The sequence below is a fragment of the Phyllobates terribilis genome, unplaced genomic scaffold (genome assembly GCF_046119375.1).
Source record: "Phyllobates terribilis strain yellow unplaced genomic scaffold, ASM4611937v1 Scaffold_3__8_contigs__length_932513732, whole genome shotgun sequence".
Taxonomy (NCBI): domain Eukaryota; kingdom Metazoa; phylum Chordata; class Amphibia; order Anura; family Dendrobatidae; genus Phyllobates; species Phyllobates terribilis.
The window spans coordinates 15,230,535-15,254,514 of record NW_027362763.1 but is presented as its reverse complement, the minus strand read 5'-3'; the positions used below and the strand labels follow the sequence as shown (position 1 = coordinate 15,254,514).

Below are 23,980 nucleotides of genomic sequence, written 5' to 3'. Positions count from 1 at the left end.
TTCTCCATCATCCTCCATTACCTCAGGCACAGTGCTACGTATGGGGCAGCGACTATCAGCCAGGTCACCATCTGTTGTGACACTGGTCACTGGCACAGCACCACCTGCGCCATGGTCCTCGTGCCTCTCCCCATTACCCTTGGCACTGACCTTTGCTCCTGCTAGGGGATCCTCAGCAACATCACCCCGCAGAGTGACATGGCTGAGTTCTCCTGCACCTTCCAATACAACATCATCAACATCATCATCAGGTAAAGCATTGACATTCACATTATCAGCATTAACCTTACCAACCGTATCAGATCGGGGAGGGGTGTCAGGGACATAATAAGCAAACATCCTCCCCAAATCAGTTCCCAACAAAACATTTGCAGGTAGGTTTTTGGATACTCCCACTTCCTTCACCCCACTCCCCGCACCCCAATCAATAAAAACCCGGGCCATGGGCAAGGGGCATCGGACGCCCCCAATCCCAGTGACAGTCAGGGTCTTTCCTGGAATAAGCGCTTCAGGGGACACCAGTTCGGGTCGGATGAGGGTTCGTTCGGCCCCAGTGTCCTTGAGGCCTACAGTGAGAGTGTCCCCCACCCTGACAGACTGAAAGTTTTCACAGGCCCTCCCAACCGGCCCACCCACCAAAAGAACTGAGGCATTAGGCCCTGGGGCCTTGGATGGGGGGGGTTATTCCTCTGCTTCTCTGGGCAAGTGGCGCTGAGATGACCAGTCTGGTTGCAGGAATAACACCTGCGGGCATCGGATGCAGGCAGGGCCTTGGCAACGGGAAAAAGGCCTCCGGAAGGTCGGCTGGCAGGGGCAGGGATGGTGGTTGCTGGCTTACCCCCTTTCCAGCTGGCGACGACCGGCTTCTGCACCTCTGGTCTCCGGTTGGCCTCGTAGGTGTCTGCGATCTGCGCTGCTTTATTGGCATCAGGTGGCTCCCGATCCATCACGAACTGCCGTACCTCAGTCGGACACAGATGCAGGAACTGGTCTTTCACCATCAGGTCCTTTAGCTGCTCAAAGGCGGTCGCTGACAGTCCTTGGATCCACTGCTCAAAGTTGGTTCTGAGCCCGTCTACCACATCACGGTAGGTGTCCTGTGGTCCACGTTGGAGGGTTCTGAATTTTTTCCGGTAAACCTCCGGAGTCAGCTGGTACTTTTTTATCAGGGCCTGCTTGACGGCCTCATAGTCTCCATCCTGCTCTCGAGGGAGGGAAGCAAACACCTCCAAAGCTTTTCCTCGGAGCCCTGGAGTCAAATATCTTGCCTATTGGTCGATGGGCAGCTGATACTGCCTGCAGGCCTTTTCAAAGCCTCGCAGAAATGTGTCCAAGTCCCCATCCTTTTCCATCACAGGGAAGTGCTCAGGACGAGGTTTAAAGCAGCTGGCACTGTTGGGCTCACGGGTCTGCGTAGAGGGCGACTCCTTCTGAATCCGGGCTAGCTCCAGCTGGTGTTGTCGGTCAGCTTGTCGCTCAGCAGCCTCTCGGTCAGCTTGGGCTTGTCGCTCAGCAGCCTCTCGGTCAGCTTGGGCTTGTCGCTCAGCCCGCTCCTGGAATTTCAGGATCAGCTCCAGTCGTCCATCATGATTGTCTGTGGCGAGCTCCTCCAAGGCCATCTGCAGGTGGGGGTCCACACTACCCTGGTTGCGGGTATGGCTGGCAATCACTGGTTGGACCCCGGCAGCAGCGCCATCCGGGCCTTGGCTGGCCGCCCCCTCATCAGGGTTCTGCTGTCGGACGGGCTCTGAAGCATCTTGTAACAGTTCAGAAATCATTTGTTCTTTGCTTTTGCCGTGGGGGTCAATGCCTTTGGTTATACATATTCCAGTAAGAGTGTCCTTTTTCTGCTGGTGATACCAGGACTCCCCAACTACGACCATGATCACCAAAATAAAAATAGAAAAGAAAAAACGAAGAAGGGTAGGGGCAACTGCTACACATACAGTATTGTCTCAGATCTAATAAACACTGAGTTCGATCTTCAAAACTTTTGTGCAAGTTTTTAGTGAGAGGAATGATTGCTCAAACCAGATCACTAATGTCCTATGATCCCACCGCTGCCACCAATTTGTCATGAAAACAACACCCACTCTTGGGTCAGACCTTGCAGCTCTCTGGTGCCCCCTTATCCTGCTGGTCAAACACGGTATTGACAGAGGATAAGCACGGGTGCCGCTGCTCTAATTTATGTCGACTATTGCGGCACGTGATGTGACAGGACGTATATATACCACCAGTTCCTTCCAGGAACGTATATATACCTCCGTCCAGCCACCCTCAAACCACAATATCACATAAATACTGGTATACTGCCACCACCGATCGCTTAACAGGTGGATCGGGTACCTGGTAGGTAACGTGAATTAGCGGGTGAGGAACGTGTTTGCTCGACATAGGACAAGAAGAACGAAGCTGGTAAATAATAATGATTTACTCCCAAAAGGGGGGCAGTGTTTACAAAATATATACAAGATATTATAAAGGAGACAATTTACATATATGCATAAAACAGTTATTAAAATAAAAGGGATAAGTAATAGCAAAACCTGCTTCACAAGGTGATGGTCTCAGATTCTGTGGGGGGGACGGCTCCCCGGAAATTAGAGGTGATTCTTCTTACGCCGCGTGATGTGCGTGCATTCGACGTCCCTAAGAAGAATGACCTGAAAATGGCCGATTTGCTTTTTAGTAACAGGGCCAAATTATTAGGAACCGCCCATTTTGTCTACCTCACACGGGGGCTCGGTTTTGTGAAACCGCCCAGCTGCATAGAACATAGAAACCTTCAGATTTCATATTTTGGTGTGGGGGGGGGTCCCACATCCAAGATGGAGACATCATGTTGGCCGTCACTAATTTTCATGCAGATGGATATTAAACAGGACCTCTCTATGATGCTCAGAAGCTAAGAAACCAATTCCTCGATTTCTGGGGGTATCTCAGTTATGAAAAATATATCATTGTAACCAGGCAGATGTGAACATTCCAAAAATGTGTTCCCTGGATTAGTAACCGTCATGTGCGTTTTTTAAATTCTACATTAACTGTACAAGCTTTTAAACAATGGCAATTTTGGAGGGAATAATCTAGTTTGAGCTAGAAGCTGTGCTACACTGAGAGTTTACGACGCTAATAAAAATTCTTAGGGTGGGGGTCAGCACTGCAGTTCTCTATGTCTTCTTACAAACGGATAGGGGGTGGGGGGGGGGGGTTTCTTTTTTAAAAAACATCTCTCATTTTTAAAACTCGGGCAAAAATACCTTTTGCCTGACATTCCCCATAACGAGGACAACCTTACCTTTCCCTCAGCCAGGCCAAAGACAATTGTGTTCTCCAGAGGCCACAGGAGGCAGGTGACCGCGCTCTACAACACCAGACAGGTGGAGTTATGGGGGGTCTCCGCACCGAGGGGCACCGGCCGGGAGCGCAACTTACCGTCTGCAGGAACTTATTGCAGATCACCTTCTTGTCTCCCCTGCAAGATAATGAGAAGCCTGAGCAGGGTCCGCCGAGGAGCAGGGGGCTGCTGCCCCCCAAGAGTGCAGGGGCCAGCCCCCAGGAGTGCAGAGGTGCAGGGGACCGCCCGAGAAGAGCAGGGGACGCCCGGTGCAGGAGGCCTCACAACCAGGTGCGCAGGAGGCGAGGTGCCCGCTGCGGAGCAGAGGACGCCCGTCCAGCACGGAGCCCACTCACCAGTCCTCCCCGATCTTGTAGACGTATATAATGTTGTCCGTCTGTCCGACCGCGATCTTGGTGGTGTCCGGGGAGAAGGCCATGCCCTTCACCATGTAACTTTTCTTCCCGTACTGTATGGGGACAAAGAAATAATGACCCCAGACACTGGCGGTTGCCCCAACCCACCACCCCCAGACACCTGCTGTCTTGACAACCCACCCAAGAGTGTACCTGACACCCACCCCGGTACTCCGCACATGGCGCTGCTCTCACCTTGGCATCAGCGGGTTTTGTGGAGAACTTGTCCCGCCGCTCGCCGTGCTCGTCATACAGCAGAACCACGCGGTCCACGGTGCACACCGCAAACTTGGTGTTGTTGTGAGCCCAGGCCATGGCCGTCACCTTCGCGGCTCCATCCTAGTAATAAGGGGAGAGCGAGACCTCAGGAGGGGGGAACATGGGGGGGGCAGATGTACCCGCTATACAGGGGGGCAGATGTACCCGCTATACAGGGGGGCAGATGTACCCGCTATACAGGGGGGCAGATGTACCCGCTATACAGGGGGGCGGAGGGGGCAGATGTACCCGGTAGACAGGGGGAGGGGGGGGGCAGATATACCCGGTATACAGAGGGGAGGAGGGGGCAGATGTACCCGGTATACAGAGGGGAGGAGGGGGCAGATGTACCCGGTATACAGAGGGGAGGAGAGGGGGGCAGATGTACCCGGTATACAGGGAGGAGAGGGGGGCAGAAGTACCCGGTATACAGGGGGGGAGGAGGGGGCGGAAGTACCCGGTATACAGGGGGAGCAGATGTAGCCGGTATACAGGGGGGGAGGAGGGGGCGGATGTAGCCGGTATACAGGGGGGGAGGAGGGGGCGGATGTAGCCGGTATACAGGGGGGGAGGAGGGGGCGGATGTAGCCGGTATACAGGGGGGGAGGAGGGGGCAGATGTACCCGGTATACAGGGGGGGAGGAGGGGGCAGAAGTACCCGGTATACAGGGGGAGCAGATGTAGCCGGTATACAGGGGGGGAGGAGGGGGCGGATGTAGCCGGTATACAGGGGGGGAGGAGGGGGCGGATGTAGCCGGTATACAGGGGGGGAGGAGGGGGCGGATGTAGCCGGTATACAGGGGGGGGGGAGGAGGGGGCGGATGTAGCCGGTATACAGGGGGGAGGAGAGGGGGGCAGATGTACCCGGTATACAGGGGGGAGGAGAGGGGGGCAGATGTACCCGGTATACAGGGAGGAGAGGGGGGCAGAAGTACCCGGTATACAGGGGGGGAGGAGGGGGCGGAAGTACCCGGTATACAGGGGGAGCAGATGTAGCCGGTATACAGGGGGGGAGGAGGGGGCGGATGTAGCCGGTATACAGGGGGGGAGGAGGGGGCGGATGTAGCCGGTATACAGGGGGGGAGGAGGGGGCAGATGTACCCGGTATACAGGGGGGGAGGAGGGGGCAGATGTACCCGGTATACAGGGGGAGCAGATGTAGCCAGTATACAGGGGGGAGGAGGGGGAGGAGGGGGCGGATGTACCCAGTATACAGGGGGGGGGGGATATAGCCGGTATACAGGGGGGGGGGGGGGCAGATGTAGCCGGTATACAGGGAGGGGGCAGATGTACCCGGTATACGGGGGGGGGGGGCAGATGTACCCAGTATACAGGGGGGGGGGGGGCAGATGTACCCAGTATACAGGGGGGGGGGCAGATGTACCCAGTATACAGGGGGGGGGGCAGATGTACCCAGTATACAGGGGGGGGGGGCAGATGTACCCAGTATACAGGGGGGGGGGGGGAGGGGCAGATGAAGCCAGTATACAGGGAGGGGGGGGCGCAGATGTAGCCGGTATACAGGGGGGGAGGAGGGGCAGATGTAGCCGGTATACAGGGGGGGAGGAGGGGGCAGATGTACCCAGTATACAGGGGGGGGGGGGGATATAGCCGGTATACAGGGGGGGGGGGGCAGATGTAGCCGGTATACAGGGAAGAGGGGGGCGGGGCGCAGATGTAGCCGGTATACAGGGGGGGAGGAGGGGGCAGATGTAGCCGGTATACAGGGGGGGGAGGAGGGGGGGGGGCGGATGTACCCGGTATACAGGGGGGGAGGAGGGGGGGGCAGATGTACCCGGTATACAGGGGGGGAGGAGGGGGGGGCAGATGTAGCCGGTATACAGGGGGGGGGGGAGGAGGCGGATGTACCCGGTATACAGGGGGGGGAAGGCGGATGTAGCCGGTATACAGGGGGGGGGGGGGGAATATAGCCGGTATACAGGGGGGGGCAGATGTACCCGGTATACAGGGGGGAGGAGGGGGCAGATGTACCCGGTATACAGGGGGGGGGAGGCGGATGTACCCGGTATACAGGGGGAGGGGGGAGGCGGATGTACCCGGTATACAGGGAGGAGGGGGCGGATGTACCCGGTATACAGGGGGGAGAGGAGGGGGCGGATGTACCCGGTATACAGGGAGGGGAGGAGGGGGCGGATGTACCCGGTATACAGGGAGGAGGGGGCGGATGTACCCGGTATACAGGGAACAGGGGGCGGATGTACCCGGTATACAGGGAAGAGGGGGCGGATGTACCCGGTATACAGGGAAGAGGGGGCGGATGTACCCGGTATACAGGGAAGAGGGGGCGGATGTACCCGGTATACAGGGAGGAGGGGGCGGATGTACCCGGTATACAGGGAGGAGGGGGCGGATGTACCCGGTATACAGGGGGGGTGGGCAGATGTAGCCAGTATACAGGGGGGAGAGGGGGGCGGATGTACCCGGTATACAGGGGGGAGGAGGGGGCGGATGTAGCCGGTATACAGGGGGGAGGAGGGGGCGGATGTAGCCGGTATACAGGGGGGAGGAGGGGGCGGATGTAGCCGGTATACAGGGGGGAGGAGGGGGCGGATGTAGCCGGTATACAGGGGGGAGGAGGGGGCGGATGTAGCCGGTATACAGGGGGGAGGAGGGGGCGGATGTACCCGGTATACAGGGGGCAGAGGAGGGGGCGGATGTACCCGGTATACAGGGAGGGGAGGAGGGGGCGGATGTACCCGGTATACAGGGAGGGGAGGAGGGGGCGGATGTACCCGGTATACAGGGAGGGGAGGAGGGGGCGGATGTACCCGGTATACAGGGAGGAGGGGGCGGATGTACCCGGTATACAGGGAGGAGGGGGCGGATGTACCCGGTATACAGGGAGGAGGGGGCGGATGTACCCGGTATACAGGGAGGAGGGGGGGGCAGATGTACCAGGTATACAGGGGGGAGAGGGGGGCAGATGTACCCGGTATACAGGGGGGGTGGGCAGATGTAGCCAGTATACAAGGGGGAGAGGGGGGCGGATGTACCCGGTATACAGGGGGGAGGAGGGGGCGGATGTAGCCGGTATACAGGGGGGAGGAGGGGGCGGATGTAGCCGGTATACAGGGGGGAGGAGGGGGCGGATGTACCCGGTATACAGGGGGGAGGAGGGGGCGGATGTACCCGGTATACAGGGAGGAGGGGGGGGCAGATGTACCAGGTATACAGGGGGGAGAGGGGGGCAGATGTACCCGGTATACAGGGGGGGTGGGCAGATGTAGCCAGTATACAAGGGGGAGAGGGGGGCGGATGTACCCGGTATACAGGGGGGAGGAGGGGGCGGATGTAGCCGGTATACAGGGGGGAGGAGGGGGCGGATGTAGCCGGTATACAGGGGGGAGGAGGGGGCGGATGTACCCGGTATACAGGGGGGAGGAGGGGGCGGATGTACCCGGTATACAGGGGGGAGGAGGGGGCGGATGTACCCGGTATACGGGGGGGGGAGGGGGCGGATGTACCCGGTATACAGGGGGGAGAGGGGGGGCAGATGTACCCGGTATACGGGGGGGGGGGGGGAGGCGGATGTACCCGGTATACAGGGGGGGGAGGATGTACCCGGTATACAGGGGGGAGGAGGGGGCGGATGTACCCGGTATACAGGGGGGAGAGGGGGGGCAGATGTACCCGGTATACAGGGGGGGGGAGGCGGATGTACCCGGTATACAGGGGGGGGGGGGAATATAGCCGGTATACAGGGGGGGGCAGATGTACCCGGTATACAGGGGGGAGGAGGGGGCAGATGTACCCGGTATACAGGGGGGAGGAGGGGGCAGATGTACCCGGTATACAGGGGGGGGGGGGGGGAGGCGGATGTACCCGGTATACAGGGGGGGGGGGGGGGAGGCGGATGTACACGGTATACGGGGGGGGGGGGATATAGCCGGTATACAGGGGGAGCAGATGTAGCCGGTATACAGGGGGGGGGGGGAGGGGGCAGATGTAGCCGGTATACAGGGGGGGAGGAGGGGGCAGATGTACCCGGTATACAGGGGGGGGAGGATGTACCCGGTATACAGGGGGGAGGAGGGGGCGGATGTACCCGGTATACAGGGGGGAGAGGGGGGGCAGATGTACCCGGTATACAGGGGGGGGGAGGCGGATGTACCCGGTATACAGGGGGGGGGGAGGCGGATGTACCCGGTATACAGGGGGGGGGGGGGAATATAGCCGGTATACAGGGTGGGGCAGATGTACCCGGTATACAGGGGGGGGAAGGGGGCAGATGTACCCGGTATACAGGGGGGGGGGGAGGCGGATGTACCCGGTATACGGGGGGGGGGGGGGGATATAGCCGGTATACAGGGGGAGCAGATGTACCCGGTATACAGGGGGGGGGGAGGGGGCAGATGTAGCCAGTATACAGGGGGGGGGGAGGGGGCAGATGTAGCCGGTATACAGGGGGGGGGAGGGGGCAGATGTACCCGGTATACAGGAGGGTGGGGGGGGAGGCGGATGTACCCGGTATACGGGGGGGGGGGGGGGAATATAGCCGGTATACAGGGGGCGCAGATGTAGCCGGTATACAGGGGGGGGGGGGGGGGAGGGGGCAGATGTAGCCGGTATACAGGGGGGGAGGAGGGGGCAGATGTACCCGGTATACAGGGGGGGAGGAGGGGGCAGATGTACCCGGTATACAGGGGGGGGAGGGGGCAGATGTACCCGGTATACAGGAGGGGTGGGGGGGAGGCGGATGTACCCGGTATACGGGGGGGGGGGGGGATATAGCCGGTATACAGGGGGAGCAGATGTACCCGGTATACAGGGGGGGGAGGGGGCAGATGTACCCGGTATACAGGAGGGGGGGGGGGGGAGGCGGATGTACCCGGTATACGGGGGGGGGGGGGGGGGGGATATAGCCGGTATACAGGGGGAGCAGATGTAGCCGGTATACAGGGGGGGAGGAGGGGGCAGATGTAGCCGGTATACAGGGGGGGAGGATGTACCCGGTATACAGGGGGTACACGGCTGGAGTGGACCGTGCACACAGTTGCGGTATTTCCAGTGTCCGGTACCTGCGGGCTCAGCAGGCTCTTCATGTGTCTCAGCTGCATGCTGCCGGTATTTCCTGCCTCCTCTCCGCCGGTTCCGTTCTTCAGCCGGTGCCGTCTGCGGCTTTCGTGGCTCTGCGGCGCTTTAGCCTCTAGCAGTTGTCATAGTAACAGATGTGCAGGACGCGCCTAGAGCGTCAACGTAAACACGTGACCAGAGACGTAACACGCAGGCGCAATGTGTGACACGGGCAGCGAAAGTGATTCAGGCTCCGCCTCCGTTGGTGGGTGTGGCTACCGTGTCCCCCGCCCCTAATGGGCGTCATCCGCCTCCGTTATCCCTATAAACCGTCCGGACGGATGGACGCCCTGAAGTCTGCGGGGAGAGCGATGATGAGGAGCCCGAGCCTCGGCCGCCACAGCCGGCACCGGAGTAAGAGCGGGACCGGGGGCGGAGCGGGAGTGTGTGCGGTTGATGTACCGCACTGTGTGCACGGCGCTATTACTGGTCTGTGCGCGATGTGTCTGAGCCTCCTGCAGCTTCCCGGCACCTGCGGCCTCAGCTGCTGTCACTGAGGTAATGAATGGGGGAAGGAAATCATCAGGTGTGAACACCGACCAATGATGTGCCCGATGGAGACAAGTCCGGAGACGCTGCCGGCAGCTCCTGTGTAATCACCGACCAATGATGTCCCTGATGTGCTCGATGGAGACAAGTCTGGAGACGCTGCCGGCAGCTCCTGTGTAATCACTGACCAATGACGTCTCCGATGTGCTCGATGGAGACAAGTCTGGAGACTCTGCCGGCAGCTCCTGTGTAATCACCGACCAATGACGTCCCGATGTGCTGGATGGAGACAAGTCCGGAGACGCTGCAGCTCCTGTGTAATCACTGACCAATGACGTCCCTGATGTTCTGGATGGAGACAAGTCCGGAGACGCTGCAGCTCCTGTGTAATCACCGACCAATGACGTCCCGATGTGCTCGATGGAGACAAGTCCGGAGACACTGCCGGCAGCTCCTGTGTAATCACTGACCAATGACGTCCCTGATGTTCTGGATGGAGACAAGTCCGGAGACGCTGCCGGCAGCTCCTGTGTAATCACTGACTAATGACGTCCCCGATGTGCTGGATGGAGACAAGTCCGGAGACGCTGCCGGCAGCTCCTGTGTAATCACTGACCAATGACGCCCCTGATGTGCTGGATGGAGACAAGTCCGGAGACGCTGCCGGCAGCTCCTGTGTAATCACTGACCAATGACGTCCCTGATGTTCTGGATGGAGACAAGTCCGGAGACGCTGCAGCTCCTGTGTAATCACCGACCAATGACGTCCCTGATGTTCTGGATGGAGACAAGTCCGGAGACACTGCCGGCAGCTCCTGTGTAATCACTGACCAATGACGCCCCTGATGTGCTGGATGGAGACAAGTCCGGAGACGCTGCCGGCAGCTCCTGTGTAATCACCGACCAATGACGTCCCTGATGTTCTGGATGGAGACAAGTCCGGAGACGCTGCAGCTCCTGTGTAATCACCGACCAATGACGTCCCGATGTGCTCGATGGAGACAAGTCCGGAGACGCTGCAGCTCCTGTGTAATCACCGACCAATGACGTCCCGATGTGCTCGATGGAGACAAGTCCGGAGACACTGCCGGCAGCTCCTGTGTAATCACTGACCAATGACGCCCCTGATGTGCTGGATGGAGACAAGTCCGGAGACGCTGCCGGCAGCTCCTGTGTAATCACCGACCAATGACGTCCCGATGTGCTCGATGGAGACAAGTCCAGAGACACTGCCGGCAGCTCCTGTGTAATCACCGACCAATGACGTCCCCGATGTGCTGGATGGAGACAAGTCCAGAGACGCTGCCGGCAGCTCCTGTGTAATCACTGACCAATGACGCCCCTGATGTGCTGGATGGAGACAAGTCCGGAGACGCTGCAGCTCCTGTGTAATCACCGACCAATGACGTCCCGATGTGCTCGATGGAGACAAGTCCAGAGACGCTGCCGGCAGCTCCTGTGTAATCACTGACCAATGACGCCCCTGATGTGCTGGATGGAGACAAGTCCGGAGACGCTGCCGGCAGCTCCTGTGTAATCACTGACCAATGACGCCCCTGATGTGCTGGATGGAGACAAGTCCGGAGACGCTGCCGGCAGCTCCTGTGTAATCACTGACCAATGACGTCCCCGATGTGCTTGATGGATACAAGTCCAGAGACGCTGCCGGCAGCTCCTGTGTAATCACTGACCAATGACGTCCCGATGTGCTGGATGGAGACAAGTCCGGAGACGCTGCCGGCAGCTCCTGTGTAATCACCGACCAATGACGTCCCGATGTGCTGGATGGAGACAAGTCCGGAGACGCTGCCGGCAGCTCCTGTGTAATCACTGACCAATGACGTCCCCGATGTGCTTGATGGATACAAGTCCAGAGACGCTGCCGGCAGCTCCTGTGTAATCACTGACCAATGACGTCCCGATGTGCTGGATGGAGACAAGTACGGAGACGCTGCCGGCAGCTCCTGTGTAATCACCGACCAATGACGTCCCGATGTGCTCGATGGAGACAAGTCCGTAGTGCTGCCGGCAGCTCCTGTGTAATCACCGACCAATGACGTCCCTGATGTGCTGGATGGAGACAAGTCCGGAGACGCTGCCGGCAGCTCCTGTGTAATCACCGACCAATGACGTCCCGATGTGCTCGATGGAGACAAGTCCGTAGTGCTGCCGGCAGCTCCTGTGTAATCACCGACCAATGACGTCCCGATGTGCTCGATGGAGACAAGTCCGGAGACGCTGCCGGCAGCTCCTGTGTAATCACCGACCAATGACGTCTCCGATGTGCTGGATGGAGACAAGCCCGGAGACGCTGCCGGCAGCTCCTGTGTGATCACCGACCATTGACGTCCCTGATGTGCTGGATGGAGACTAGTCCGGAGACGCTGCCGGCAGCTCCTGTGTAATCACCGACCAATGACATCTCCGATGTGCTGGATGGAGACAAGTCCGGAGACGCTGCGGCAACCGGAGACCAGACCGGGACCTAAACACTGATGGATCTCCGGACTTGTCTCCATCCAGCACATCAGGGACGTCATTGGTCGGTGATTACACAGGAGCTGCCGGCAGCGTCTCCGGACTTGTCTCAATCCAGCACATCAGGGACGTCATTGGTCGGTGATTACACAGGAGCTGCCGGAAGTGTCTCCGGACTTGTCTCAATCCAGCACATCAGGGACGTCATTGGTCGGTGATTACACAGGAGCTGCCGGAAGTGTCTCCGGACTTGTCTCCTTCGAGCACATCAGGGACGTCAATGGTCGGTGATTACACAGGAGCTGCCGCAAGCGTCTCTGGACTTGTCTCCATCCAGCACATCGGAGACGTCATTGGTCGGTGATTACACAGGAGCTGCCGGCAGCGTCTCCAGACTTGTCTCCATCGAGCACATCGGGGACGTCATTGGTCGGTGATTACACAGGAGCTGCCGGCAGCGTCTCCGGACTTGTCTCCATCCAGCACATCAGGGACGTCATTGGTCGGTGATTACACAGGAGCTGCCGGCAGCGTCTCCGGACTTGTCTCTATCCAGCACATCAGGGACGTCATTGGTCGGTGATTACACAGGAGCTGCCGGCAGTGTCTCCGGACTTGTCTCCTTCGAGCACATCAGGGACGTCAATGGTCGGTGATTACACAGGAGCTGCCGGCAGCGTCTCTGGACTTGTCTCCATCGAGCACATCGGGGACGTCATTGGTCGGTGATTACACAGGAGCTGTTGGCAGCGGATCTTGATGATTTGTACATTCAGCGGCAGAACCTTCCTCACCGACCACTAATGACCTCAGTGACGGCGTTTGAGGCCGGAGGTGCCGGGATTGGTACACGAGCCTCAGACTCCAGACTGGAAACGTTGTGTACAGATCAGTGACGTCTCATCCTGTGAGCTCCGTCACTCAACTCTTCCTTGTGAAATTAAGTCGCTGTTGAGGAACATGTGGATAGTGTGTGTGTGTGTGTGTGTGTGTGTGTGTGTGTGTGTGTGTGTGTGTGTGTGTGTGTGTGTAAGAAGCGCCCTCTGGTGGAGTTAGTGTGTGTGACCCCCGCACGTTCTGTCCACTGTCAAAGATCGCAGCCAGGGGGTTCATAACTGAACCACCACTCTGTTATCTATTTGTCACAAACAGCTCTCTGCTGCCCCCTATCCGGACAATTACACCATTAACGGAGGAGACCACAAGCTGTTTCCACTAAGGCCGCTTATTGGGGAACTAACATTGAGTGTATGGTATATACACCTCCGAATCCAACGCATGGAATATATGTATATACCCCCAGAATGGTCACTGCACTCCTCGATAACCCCAAACTATTTACTGCCATCAGCAGTCGTTTTGTCAGGCTGACTGGACGCTTGGTTCTGGTTCTGGTAGCGTATGGCTTTGGGTCACAGTTTACAGAACAAAAGGAACAGAACTATTAAATTTTATATTTAATCCAAAACAAGGCAGTGTTTATAAAAATGTACAAAAGATTTTACTAAGGGGAAAAAATAATACAGAATATACAGTTACATAAAATAAAAAAGAATAACGAAAGAAACTTACTAAGGCCTCACAGAAATGAGTCATCTCAGCCGAAGGAGAACACTTCAATTGGAGACGTTCAGTGAACAGGATTCATGCATACACCAATGTGTATTTCTCTACAGGAACATAGATCATAATTCAGCTTGACTTTTTATCAGCACCTAAGTTACACTCACACACTCCCCCTTGATGACCTCACGTAGGCCGGGTTGTTGGATGTCCTTAGCCCTTCTGGATTTAAAGAAATTCCCAAGTTATGAGATATTTTACCCCCTAACGACTGCCGATGTTCGAGATTGCCGCCATATTTTTCATCGGGATTTTACTTTTCCCCAGAGACCAAACATGACATGGCTGTTGTCAGTTATCTGTTCACTATCGATTTAGGGCTTATAGGCAGGTGTCATAGTTATGAATAAAATATGTATATTATTTTCCCCTATTGGAGCTGGAGGAGATGCTGCAGAAGGGGGTGGAGGTGCTGGAGGAAGTGCATCATCACATTGCACCACCGACCGCAGGTCACAGGGACCAGAAACCAGACAAGTTCTGTACCAACGTCACCGTTGTCTCACAACTCACCATACCGGGCATTATATCCCGTGTACCTTGTCCCTCAGTTATATCCTCCTGTCACCGGCCTCCTTTTCTTTCAGAGGTCCCGGACACGTGGACGGACTCGCGCGATGCGCTACTGGAGGGGGTTATATTTCATCTGAAATACCTGGGCATGACTCTGGTGGAGGAACCCAAAGGGGAAGACATGGCCGCCACTGCCATCCGCCGCATCGTCATTATGGTAACGCTCTGCCATGACGTCTTCTGCACATAAAAGTGGCATGGAAGTCCGGACACGGCCGATGTCTCACAACCCTGCCCTCCGCTCACAGTACACATCAGATGGTACTGCATGGAAACTACCAGAGGATGGTGACACAGGGTACAGGAAGAGGGCGACACAGGGCGTGAGGTTCAAGAAGAGGGGGGCACTGAGCATGAGGTACAAGAAGAGGGGGGCACTGAGCACGAGGTACAAGAAGAGGGTGGCATGAAATGCGGGGTACAAGAAGAGGGGGACACGGAGTAGGAGAAGAGGGCGACACAGGGCGCAGGGTACGAGCAGAGGGGGCTGCGGAGTACAAGCAGAGAGCGACCTGGGCCGTGGAGTACCAGATGACGGCGACACGGGAAGCTGAATGAGAAATGGGAAACACGGGACGCAGAGTACCAGATGAGGTTGGCATGGGTTACTGGCTGTGGGATATGAGAAGAGGTCAGGGCCCGGAGGGTGACGCTGGGTCCGGGGGCGGTGTGAGCTATAGTCATGCTGAGTTGTATTCTGGGTTGGTTGCTGATGTTTCCATGTTTCCTGCAGGCTCGGGCAAGCGCAAAACGGTTGCAAAAAGTAATACTGACTGTAACGCCGCATAGTATCACTATACAGGATGCCAGCACCGCTCAGCAGATCGAGTGTGTGTCCATGTACAGGTGAGTGGCGCCATATACAGTGGTGTGAAAAAGTGTTTTCCCCCTTCCTGATATCTTATTCTTTTGCATATTTGTCACTTAAATGTTTCAGATCACAAAACAAATGTAAATATTGTAATATAATCACTATCACACAGGACCCTGTAGGTTTGGATTTCTTTTTCCCTTTAATAATAAAGACCTTCATTTATAAACAGCATTTTGTGGTCACTTGTGTTATCTTTGTCTAATATTTACATTTGTTTTGTGATCTGAAACATTTAAGTGACAAACATGGAAAAGAATAAGAAATCAGGAAGGGGGCAAAGACTGTCACACCACTGTATACTAATCACGTCCTGTATTTATGTTTTACCTATAGAACTTACTAATATACATGGGTCCTGGGTACATGTATACTGCGTATAGAGTGTACTGATATACAGGGGCCATGAGCACATGCAGCCGTTGCAATATATGTACTTACAAAAGTGATGACGTGTTCAATCTATTTATAAAGATGCTATTGACATGAAATTCTCCTCAGATGTCGGTAACAATCCGTCCAATCCACACAGGAAAGAAATCACCATAGATGTCCATAAATTATGTGTAATAATGAGAAATAACACCGGGAGAAGTACTGACCACAGGAAGAAAGAGAGGAGCAAAAAGCCCTGGAAAGTTCTGACACCGGCTGAGATTTATCAGTGATTAGAAAGCAATCCTGCCACTAAGTGACCAATAATATCAGCTGGTTCACCTGATGGGTGATAAGCAGGTGTCTCATTACCAAGGAGCCACACAAGAAACATCTCATAACGGGGAAAACCAGTGAGGTGTCTCAAGACCTTCACAACCTTATTGTTGTAAAACATACTGATGGCATTGGTTACAGAAAAATTTCTAAACTACTGAAGGTTCCAGTGACCGCTGCCGGGACCATAATCCGGAAGTGGAAAGAACATCATTTCACCATAAACCGCAAGATTTAACCATAAACCTGCCACAACCAGGTGCTCCCCGCAAGATATCAGACAGAGGAGTGAAAAGAATTATCAGAGAATCCAAGAGCCAAGGAGCCACCAGTGGAGAGCTACAGAAAGATCTGGAATCAGCAGATGCAAGAAAACTATGTAAGTAATGCACTCGCCCTCCACGGCCTGTATGCACGCTCACCACGCAACCTCCACGGCCTGTATGCACGCTCACCACGCAACCTCCACGGCCTGTATGCACGCTCACCACGCAACCTCCACGGCCTGTATGCACGCTCACCACGCAACCTCCACGGCCTGTATGCACGCTCACCACGCAACCTCCATGGCCTGTATGCACGCTCACCACGCAACCTCCACGGCCTGTATGCACGCTCACCACGCAACCTCCACGGCCTGTATGCACGCTCACCACGCAACCTCCACGGCCTGTATGCAGGCTCACCACGCAACCTTCACGGCCTGTATGCAGGCTCGCCACGCAACCTTCACGGCCTGTATGCAGGCTCGCCACGCAACCTTCACGGCCTGTATGCAGGCTCACCACGCAACCTTCACGGCCTGTATGCAGGCTCGCCACGCAACCTTCACGGCCTGTATGCAGGCTCGCCACGCAACCTCCACGGCCTGTATGCAGGCTCGCCACGCAACCTCCACGGCCTGTATGCACGCTCGCCACGCAACCTCCATGGCCTGTATGCACGCTCGCCACGCAACCTCCATGGCCTGTATGCACGCTCGCCACGCAACCTCCATGGCCTGTATGCACGCTCGCCACGCAACCTCCATGGCCTGTATGCACGCTCGCCACGCAACCTCCATGGCCTGTATGCACGCTCGCCACGCAACCTCCATGGCCTGTATGCACGCTCGCCACGCAACCTCCATGGCCTGTATGCACGCTCGCCACGCAACCTCCATGGCCTGTATGCACGCTCGCCACGCAACCTCCATGGCCTGTATGCACGCTCGCCACGCAACCTCCATGGCCTGTATGCACGCTCGCCACGCAACCTCCATGGCCTGTATGCACGCTCGCCACGCAACCTCCATGGCCTGTATGCACGCTCACCGCCGAACCTCCATGGCCTGTATGCACGCTCACCGCCGAACCTCCATGGCCTGTATGCACGCTCACCACTCAACCTCCATGGCCTGTATGCACGCTCACCACGCAATCTCCATGGCCTGTATGCACGCTCGTTATGCAAGACTCTATTGCTGAACAAAAAGCATGTTCACTCACGTTTTACAGTTTGCTGAACAACATTTAGACAATTCTGAAATACTGGGAGAATATAATCTGGTGGGATGAGACCAAATTGAACTCTTTGGATGCCATAATACACAACATGTTTGGAGGCCAAAAGGCAACTGCATATCACCCCAAAAAACACCATACCAACAGTGAAGGGTGGAGGTGGGAACATCATGGTGTGGGGCTGTTTTTCAGCATACAGTACTCGCAAACTTCATATAATTGAAGGAAGCATAAATATACAAATGTACCGAGACATTCCTGATAAAAATCTGCTGCCATCTACCAGGATGATGAAGATGAAATGATGGTGGACATTTTAGCTAGTCAATGAGGTCCCAAACACACAGCCAAGGAAACTCAACTGCTGTCAGAGACAGAAAATAAAGCTGCTAGAACATCCGAGGTGATCACCGGACCTGAATCCAAGATAAAATGTATGGAAGGAACTAAAGCTCAGAGTTCATAGAAGGAGCCACAGAAGCTCCAGGATGTGACGAGTGTTTGTGTTGGCTGAAATCACAGCTGAGCAATGCCTGCCACTAGTTTCTCCATACAGGAGACATTGTGAAGCTTCATCACCAACAAAGGCTTCTGTACCAAGTATAAATTACATGTCAGTAACGTGGTCAGTACTTCCCCCGGTGTCATCTTTCATTATTACACATCATTTATGGACATCTATGGTGATTTCTTTCCTGTGTGGATTGGACGGGTTGTTACCGACATCTGGGGAGAATTTCATGGCAAGAGCATCTTTACCAATGGAATTACTTAGAAACCTGCTGCCGTGTTCAATACTTCTTTCACCCGCAGTATATGCCGCGTAGGTCTCTCCATGGTGACCTCCTTTTCTTGCATTTTCTCACACGTTTTCTGGATTTTCAGGATTTCTTATTGCACGACGGATAAAGTACAGAATAAAGTTTTTGCTTACGTGGCCCAGAACCAGTCTAACGGGGCCCTCGAGTGTCACGCCTTCCTGTCCCCTAAGAAGAAGCTGGTATGTTCAGCCTGGCGCTGTGCGGGGGAGGAGCTGTGTGCGGGTCACATAATCCCCAGCATGCATTGCTTTCTTGCAGGCCCAGACTGTGACGATGACTGTGGCACAGGCTTTTACCGTGGCTCTAGACCTCTGGCAGTCCAGCAAGGAGGGTACAGTATCTACTGGGATCATGCGCCCCCGTCTCCAGTGACCGCCGAGCGGACATTCATCCTCATTTACCCTGGAACATCGTCTTATGACATTGTAATGATGATCGTCCAGTGTAAACCCTCATAAAGCTGATATCTATTATCCATGTATCATCAGCAGGATCAGGTTATGAGCCTGCTGATGGGTAAGAAAGGAGCCGGTGCTGGGTAATGAGGATCAGGAAGAAAGGAGCCGGTGCTGGGTAATGATCAATAAGAAAGGAGCCGGTGCTGGGTAATGAGGATCAGGAAGAAAGGAGCCGGTGCTGGGTAATGAGGATCGATAAGAAAGGAGCCGGTGCTGGGTAATGAGGATCGATAAGAAAGGAGCCGGTGCTGGGTAATGAGGATCAGGAAGAAAGGAGCCGGTGCTGGGTAATGATCAATAAGAAAGGAGCCGGTGCTGGGTAATGAGGATCAGGAAGAAAGGAGCCGGTGCTGGGTAATGAGGATCAGGAAGAAAGGAGCCGGTGCTGGGTAATGAGGATCAGGAAGAAAGGAGCCGGTGCTGGGTAATGAGGATCAGGAAGAAAGGAGCCATTGCTGGGCAATGAGGATCAATAAGAAAGGAGCCGGTGCTGGGTAATGAGGATCAATAAGAAAGGAGCCGGTGCTGGGTAATGAGGATCAATAAGAAAGGAGCCGGTGCTGGGTAATGAGGATCAGGAAGAAAGGAGCCGGTGCTGGGTAATGAGGATCAATAAGAAAGGAGCCGGTGCTGGGTAATGAGGATCAGGAAGAAAGGAGCCGGTGCTGGGTAATGAGGATCAGGAAGAAAGGAGCTGGTGCTGGGTAATGAGGATCAGGAAGAAAGGAGCCGGTGCTGGGTAATGAGGATCAATAAGAAAGGAGCCGGTGCTGGGTAATGAGGATCAGGAAGAAAGGAGCCGGTGCTGGGTAATGAGGATCAGGAAGAAAGGAGCCGGTGCTGGGTAATGAGGATCAGGAAGAAAGGAGCCGGTGCTGGGTAATGAGGATCAATAAGAAAGGAGCCGGTGCTGGGTAATGAGGATCAGGAAGAAAGGAGCCGGTGCTGGGTAATGAGGATCGATAAGAAAGGAGCCGGTACTGGGTAATGAGGATCGATAAGAAAGGAGCCGGTGCTGGGTAATGAGGATCAGGAAGAAAGGAGCCGGTGCTGGGTAATGAGGATCGATAAGAAAGGAGCCGGTGCTGGGTAATGAGGATCGATAAGAAAGGAGCCGGTGCTGGGTAATGAGGATCAGGAAGAAAGGAGCCGGTGCTGGGTAATGAGGATCAATAAGAAAGGAGCCGGTGCTGGGTAATGAGGATCAATAAGAAAGGAGCCGGTGCTGGGTAATGAGGATCAGGAAGAAAGGAGCCGGTGCTGGGTAATGAGGATCAGGAAGAAAGGAGCCGGTGCTGGGTAATGAGGATCAGGAAGAAAGGAGCCGGTGCTGGGTAATGAGGATCAGGAAGAAAGGAGCCGGTGCTGGGTAATGAGGATCAGGAAGAAAGGAGCCGGTGCTGGGTAATGAGGATCGGCAAGAAAGAAGCCGGTGCTGGGTAATGAGGATCAATAAGAAAGGAGCCGGTGCTGGGTAATGAGGATCAATAAGAAAGGAGCCGGTGCCGGGCAATGAGGATCGGGAAGAAAGTAGCCGATGCCGGGTAATGAGGATCGGGAAGAAAGGAGCCGGTGCCGGGTAACGAGGGTGGGGAAGATGTGAGCCGGAGCCAGGTAACGAGTGTGGAGAAGATGTGAACCGGGGCCAGGTCACGAGTGTGGGGAAGATGTGAGCCGGGGCCAGGTAACGAGGGTGGAGAAGATGTGAACCGGGGCCAGGTCACGAGTGTGGGGAAGATGTGAGCCGGGGCCAGGTAACGAGGGTGGGGAAGATGTGAGCCGGAGCCAGGTAACGAGGGTGGGGAAGATGTGAGCCGGGGCCAGGTCACGAGTGTGGGGAAGATGTGAGCCGGAGCCAGGTAACGAGGGTGGGGAAGACGTGAGCCGGCGCCAGGTAACGAGGATGGGGAAGATGTGAGCCGGAGCCAGGTAACGAGGATGGGGAGGATGTGAGCCGGGGCCAGGTAACGAGGGTGGGGAAGATGTGAGCCGGGGCCAGGTAACGAGGGTGGGGAGGATGTGAGCCGGGGCCAGGTAACGAGGGTGGGGAGGATGTGAGCAGGGGCCAGGTAATGAGGATGGAGAAGATGTGAGCCGGGGCCAGGTAACGAGGGTGGGGAGGATGTGAGCCGGAGCCAGGTAACGAGGGTGGGGAGGATGTGAGCCGGGGCCAGGTAACGAGGGTGGGGAAGATGTGAGCCGGGGCCAGGTAACGAGGGTGGGGAAGATGTGAGCCGGGGCCAGGTAACGAGGGTGGGGAAGATGTGAGCCGGGGCCAGGTAACGAGGGTGGGGAAGATGTGAGCCGGGGCCAGGTAACGAGGGTGGGGAGGATGTGAGCCGGGGCCAGGTAACGAGGATGGAGAAGATGTGAGCCGGCGCCAGGTAACGAGGATGGGGAAGATGTGAGCCGGCGCCAGGTAACGAGGGTGGGGAAGATGTGAGCCGGCGCCAGGTAACGAGGGTGGGGAAGATGTGAGCCGGCGCCAGGTAACGAGGATGGGGAAGATGTGAGCCGGCGCCAGGTAACGAGGATGGAGAAGATGTGAGCCGGAGCCAGGTAACGAGGATGGAGAAGATGTGAGCCGGCGCCAGGTAACGAGGATGGAGAAGATGCCGGGCAATGAGGATCGGGAAGAAAGTAGCCGGTGCCGGGTAATGAGGATCGGGAAGAAAGGAGCCGGTGCCGGGTAACGAGGGTGGGGAAGATGTGAGCCGGGGCCAGGTAACGAGGGTGGAGAAGATGTGAACCGGGGCCAGGTCACGAGTGTGGGGAAGATGTGAGCCGGGGCCAGGTAACGAGGGTGGGGAAGATGTGAGCCGGAGCCAGGTAACGAGGGTGGGGAAGATGTGAGCCGGGGCCAGGTCACGAGTGTGGGGAAGATGTGAGCCGGAGCCAGGTAACGAGGGTGGGGAAGATGTGAGCCGGGGCCAGGTAACGAGGATGGGGAGGATGTGAGCCGGGGCCAGGTAACGAGGATGGAGAAGATGTGAGCCGGCGCCAGGTAACGAGGATGGGGAAGATGTGAGCCGGCGCCAGGTAACGAGGGTGGGGAAGATGTGAGCCGGCGCCAGGTAACGAGGATGGGGAAGACGTGAGCCGGCGCCAGGTAACGAGGATGGGGAAGATGTGAGCCGGAGCCAGGTAACGAGGATGGGGAGGATGTGAGCCGGGGCCAGGTAACGAGGGTGGGGAAGATGTGAGCCGGGGCCAGGTAACGAGGGTGGGGAAGATGTGAGCCGGGGCCAGGTAACGAGGGTGGGGAGGATGTGAGCCGGGGCCAGGTAACGAGGGTGGGGAGGATGTGAGCCGGGGCCAGGTAACGAGGGTGGGGATGATGTGAGCAGGGGCCAGGTAACGAGGATGGAGAAGATGTGAGCCGGGGCCAGGTAACGAGGGTGGGGAGGATGTGAGCCGGAGCCAGGTAACGAGGGTGGGGAGGATGTGAGCCGGAGCCAGGTAACGAGGGTGGGGAGGATGTGAGCCGGGGCCAGGTAACGAGGGTGGGGAAGATGTGAGCCGGGGCCAGGTAACGAGGGTGGGGAAGATGTGAGCCGGGGCCAGGTAACGAGGGTGGGGAGGATGTGAGCCGGGGCCAGGTAACGAGGGTGGGGAGGATGTGAGCCGGGGCCAGGTAACGAGGATGGAGAAGATGTGAGCCGGAGCCAGGTAACGAGGATGGAGAAGATGTGAGCCGGAGCCAGGTAACGAGGATGGAGAAGATGTGAGCCGGCGCCAGGTAACGAGGATGGGGAAGATGTGAGCCGGCGCCAGGTAACGAGGATGGGGAAGATGTGAGCCGGCGCCAGGTAACGAGGATGGAGAAGATGTGAGCCGGAGCCAGGTAACGAGGATGGAGAAGATGTGAGCCGGCGCCAGGTAACGAGGATGGAGAAGATGTGAGCCGGAGCCAGGTAACGAGGATGGAGAAGATGTGAGCCGTCGCGAGGATCAAGCAGAGATAAGATGGAGCCGGGTAACTATGACGTTCCCCATTTGACCAGGGAGAAGTTAGGCGCTCACACTAGGTAACATTTGTCTCACCGCTTGACCGATGGAAAAGCTGACGCTATGTATCCTTGGTGATTTCCGTCTGAGGTAAATCTGAGTGTTTTCTTTCCTCTCAGGTAGGTTGGAGTCTTCCCCCGGATCACATAATGTGGCGATTTCACCCAGCTTAGATGCCTTGGAGCCACGGCCAGGTAGGGTTGTGCACCCACCATTGCTACACCGAGGGTCCCCCACCCCCATGTGCCCCCGTCACCAGAGGACTCCTGCGTGGTACCCTACAGTAGGTGGTATACCTAGCGCACCCATGTCACATGACTGCATACTGTCGCTGTAGTTCAGGGGAGGGGTGAATGCTGATGATTATAGATTGTAGCCACGGCCATTTAATGTCATATGATATTACAGATGACCACAATGCCACAGCGATGGATGGACCTCATGTACCGGAGAAGGGCGCCCCACACAAGGTGAGTATAGGGGGATCTGCACAAAGGCAGGAACATCTGACTACTCCACCCTGTGGTTATTATTATATGTCTGCTTCTCAGGGTGGCAAGGATCAGGAAGACAATGATGACTTTGAAGATTTTTCAAGGTCAGTGACATCTCTGTTTTGTTCCCCTCGCTCCCATTATCTTTATCTCAGTATTTACATGTCGATCTGGAGCCTGAAAACTTGGGTGATGACCTTGTGTTGTTAGCCAGAAATGGCAGATCAGAGCCTGGTGGTGTCTGGGATTTCTGATTTTAGGGGAAATTAGTTCAGAAACCAATGATGAAAGGAGGAGTAGGAGGAGTAGATGCCATCACAGCCGAGGCTACATGAGCAGATTCCATTGGAGAGACCGTTATGTAGCAGCGGCTTAGACACCATCGACACAGAGGTATATATGAGTAGACTACATTGGAGGGATATATATTTTCAAGGAGACACCGTCAGAGCCGAGGATACACAGGAGGAGACACCGTCAGAGCCGAGGATACACAGGAGGAGACTCCGTGGGAGCCAAGGATACACTGGAGGAGACTCCGTCGGAGCCGAGGATACACAGGAGGAGACTCCGTCGGAGCCGAGGATACACAGGAGGAGACTCCGTGGGAGCCGAGGATACACAGGAGGAGACTCCGTGGGAGCCGAGGATACACAGGAGGAGACTCCGTGGGAGCCGAGGATACACAGGAGGAGACTCCGTGGGAGCCGAGGATACACTGGAGGAGATGCCGTCGGAGCCGAGGAGACACTGGAGGAGACGCCGTTGGAGCCGAGGATACAGTGGAGGGGACGCCGTCGGAGCCGAGGATACAGTGGAGGGGACGCCGTCGGAGCCGAGGATA

General features: G+C 56.3%; 2 protein-coding genes across 5 annotated transcripts in view; one reads left to right on the top strand and one right to left on the bottom strand.

Moving 5' to 3' along the window:
• The window catches only part of IFT172 (intraflagellar transport 172), a 130,870-nt gene extending 121,585 nt beyond the window's left edge, over nucleotides 1-9,285 (bottom strand). Inside the window, exons 1-5 of the mRNA XM_073673691.1 lie at nucleotides 9,054-9,285; nucleotides 3,952-4,095; nucleotides 3,697-3,809; nucleotides 3,439-3,478; nucleotides 3,302-3,367 (exon numbers count right to left, since the gene is read on the bottom strand). Of these exons, the coding sequence (XP_073529792.1) occupies nucleotides 3,302-3,367; nucleotides 3,439-3,478; nucleotides 3,697-3,809; nucleotides 3,952-4,095; nucleotides 9,054-9,092 (402 nt within the window). The 5' untranslated portion in view covers nucleotides 9,093-9,285. The remainder of the gene's footprint in view (nucleotides 1-3,301; nucleotides 3,368-3,438; nucleotides 3,479-3,696; nucleotides 3,810-3,951; nucleotides 4,096-9,053) is intronic.
• Nucleotides 9,286-9,299: 14 nt separating this feature from the next.
• The window catches only part of LOC141258689 (low density lipoprotein receptor adapter protein 1-B-like), a 57,455-nt gene continuing 42,774 nt past the window's right edge, over nucleotides 9,300-23,980 (top strand). For 3 of the 4 annotated variants that reach the window (XM_073673692.1, XM_073673694.1, XM_073673693.1), the window contains exons 1-8: nucleotides 9,300-9,462; nucleotides 14,286-14,428; nucleotides 15,005-15,117; nucleotides 18,241-18,355; nucleotides 18,435-18,507; nucleotides 22,762-22,836; nucleotides 23,051-23,112; nucleotides 23,194-23,240. In XM_073673692.1, coding sequence (XP_073529793.1) covers nucleotides 9,345-9,462; nucleotides 14,286-14,428; nucleotides 15,005-15,117; nucleotides 18,241-18,355; nucleotides 18,435-18,507; nucleotides 22,762-22,836; nucleotides 23,051-23,112; nucleotides 23,194-23,240 — 746 coding nt within the window. In that variant the 5' untranslated portion in view covers nucleotides 9,300-9,344. The remainder of the gene's footprint in view (nucleotides 9,463-14,285; nucleotides 14,429-15,004; nucleotides 15,118-18,240; nucleotides 18,356-18,434; nucleotides 18,508-22,761; nucleotides 22,837-23,050; nucleotides 23,113-23,193; nucleotides 23,241-23,980) is intronic. The other variant, XM_073673695.1, reaches the window with a different exon arrangement.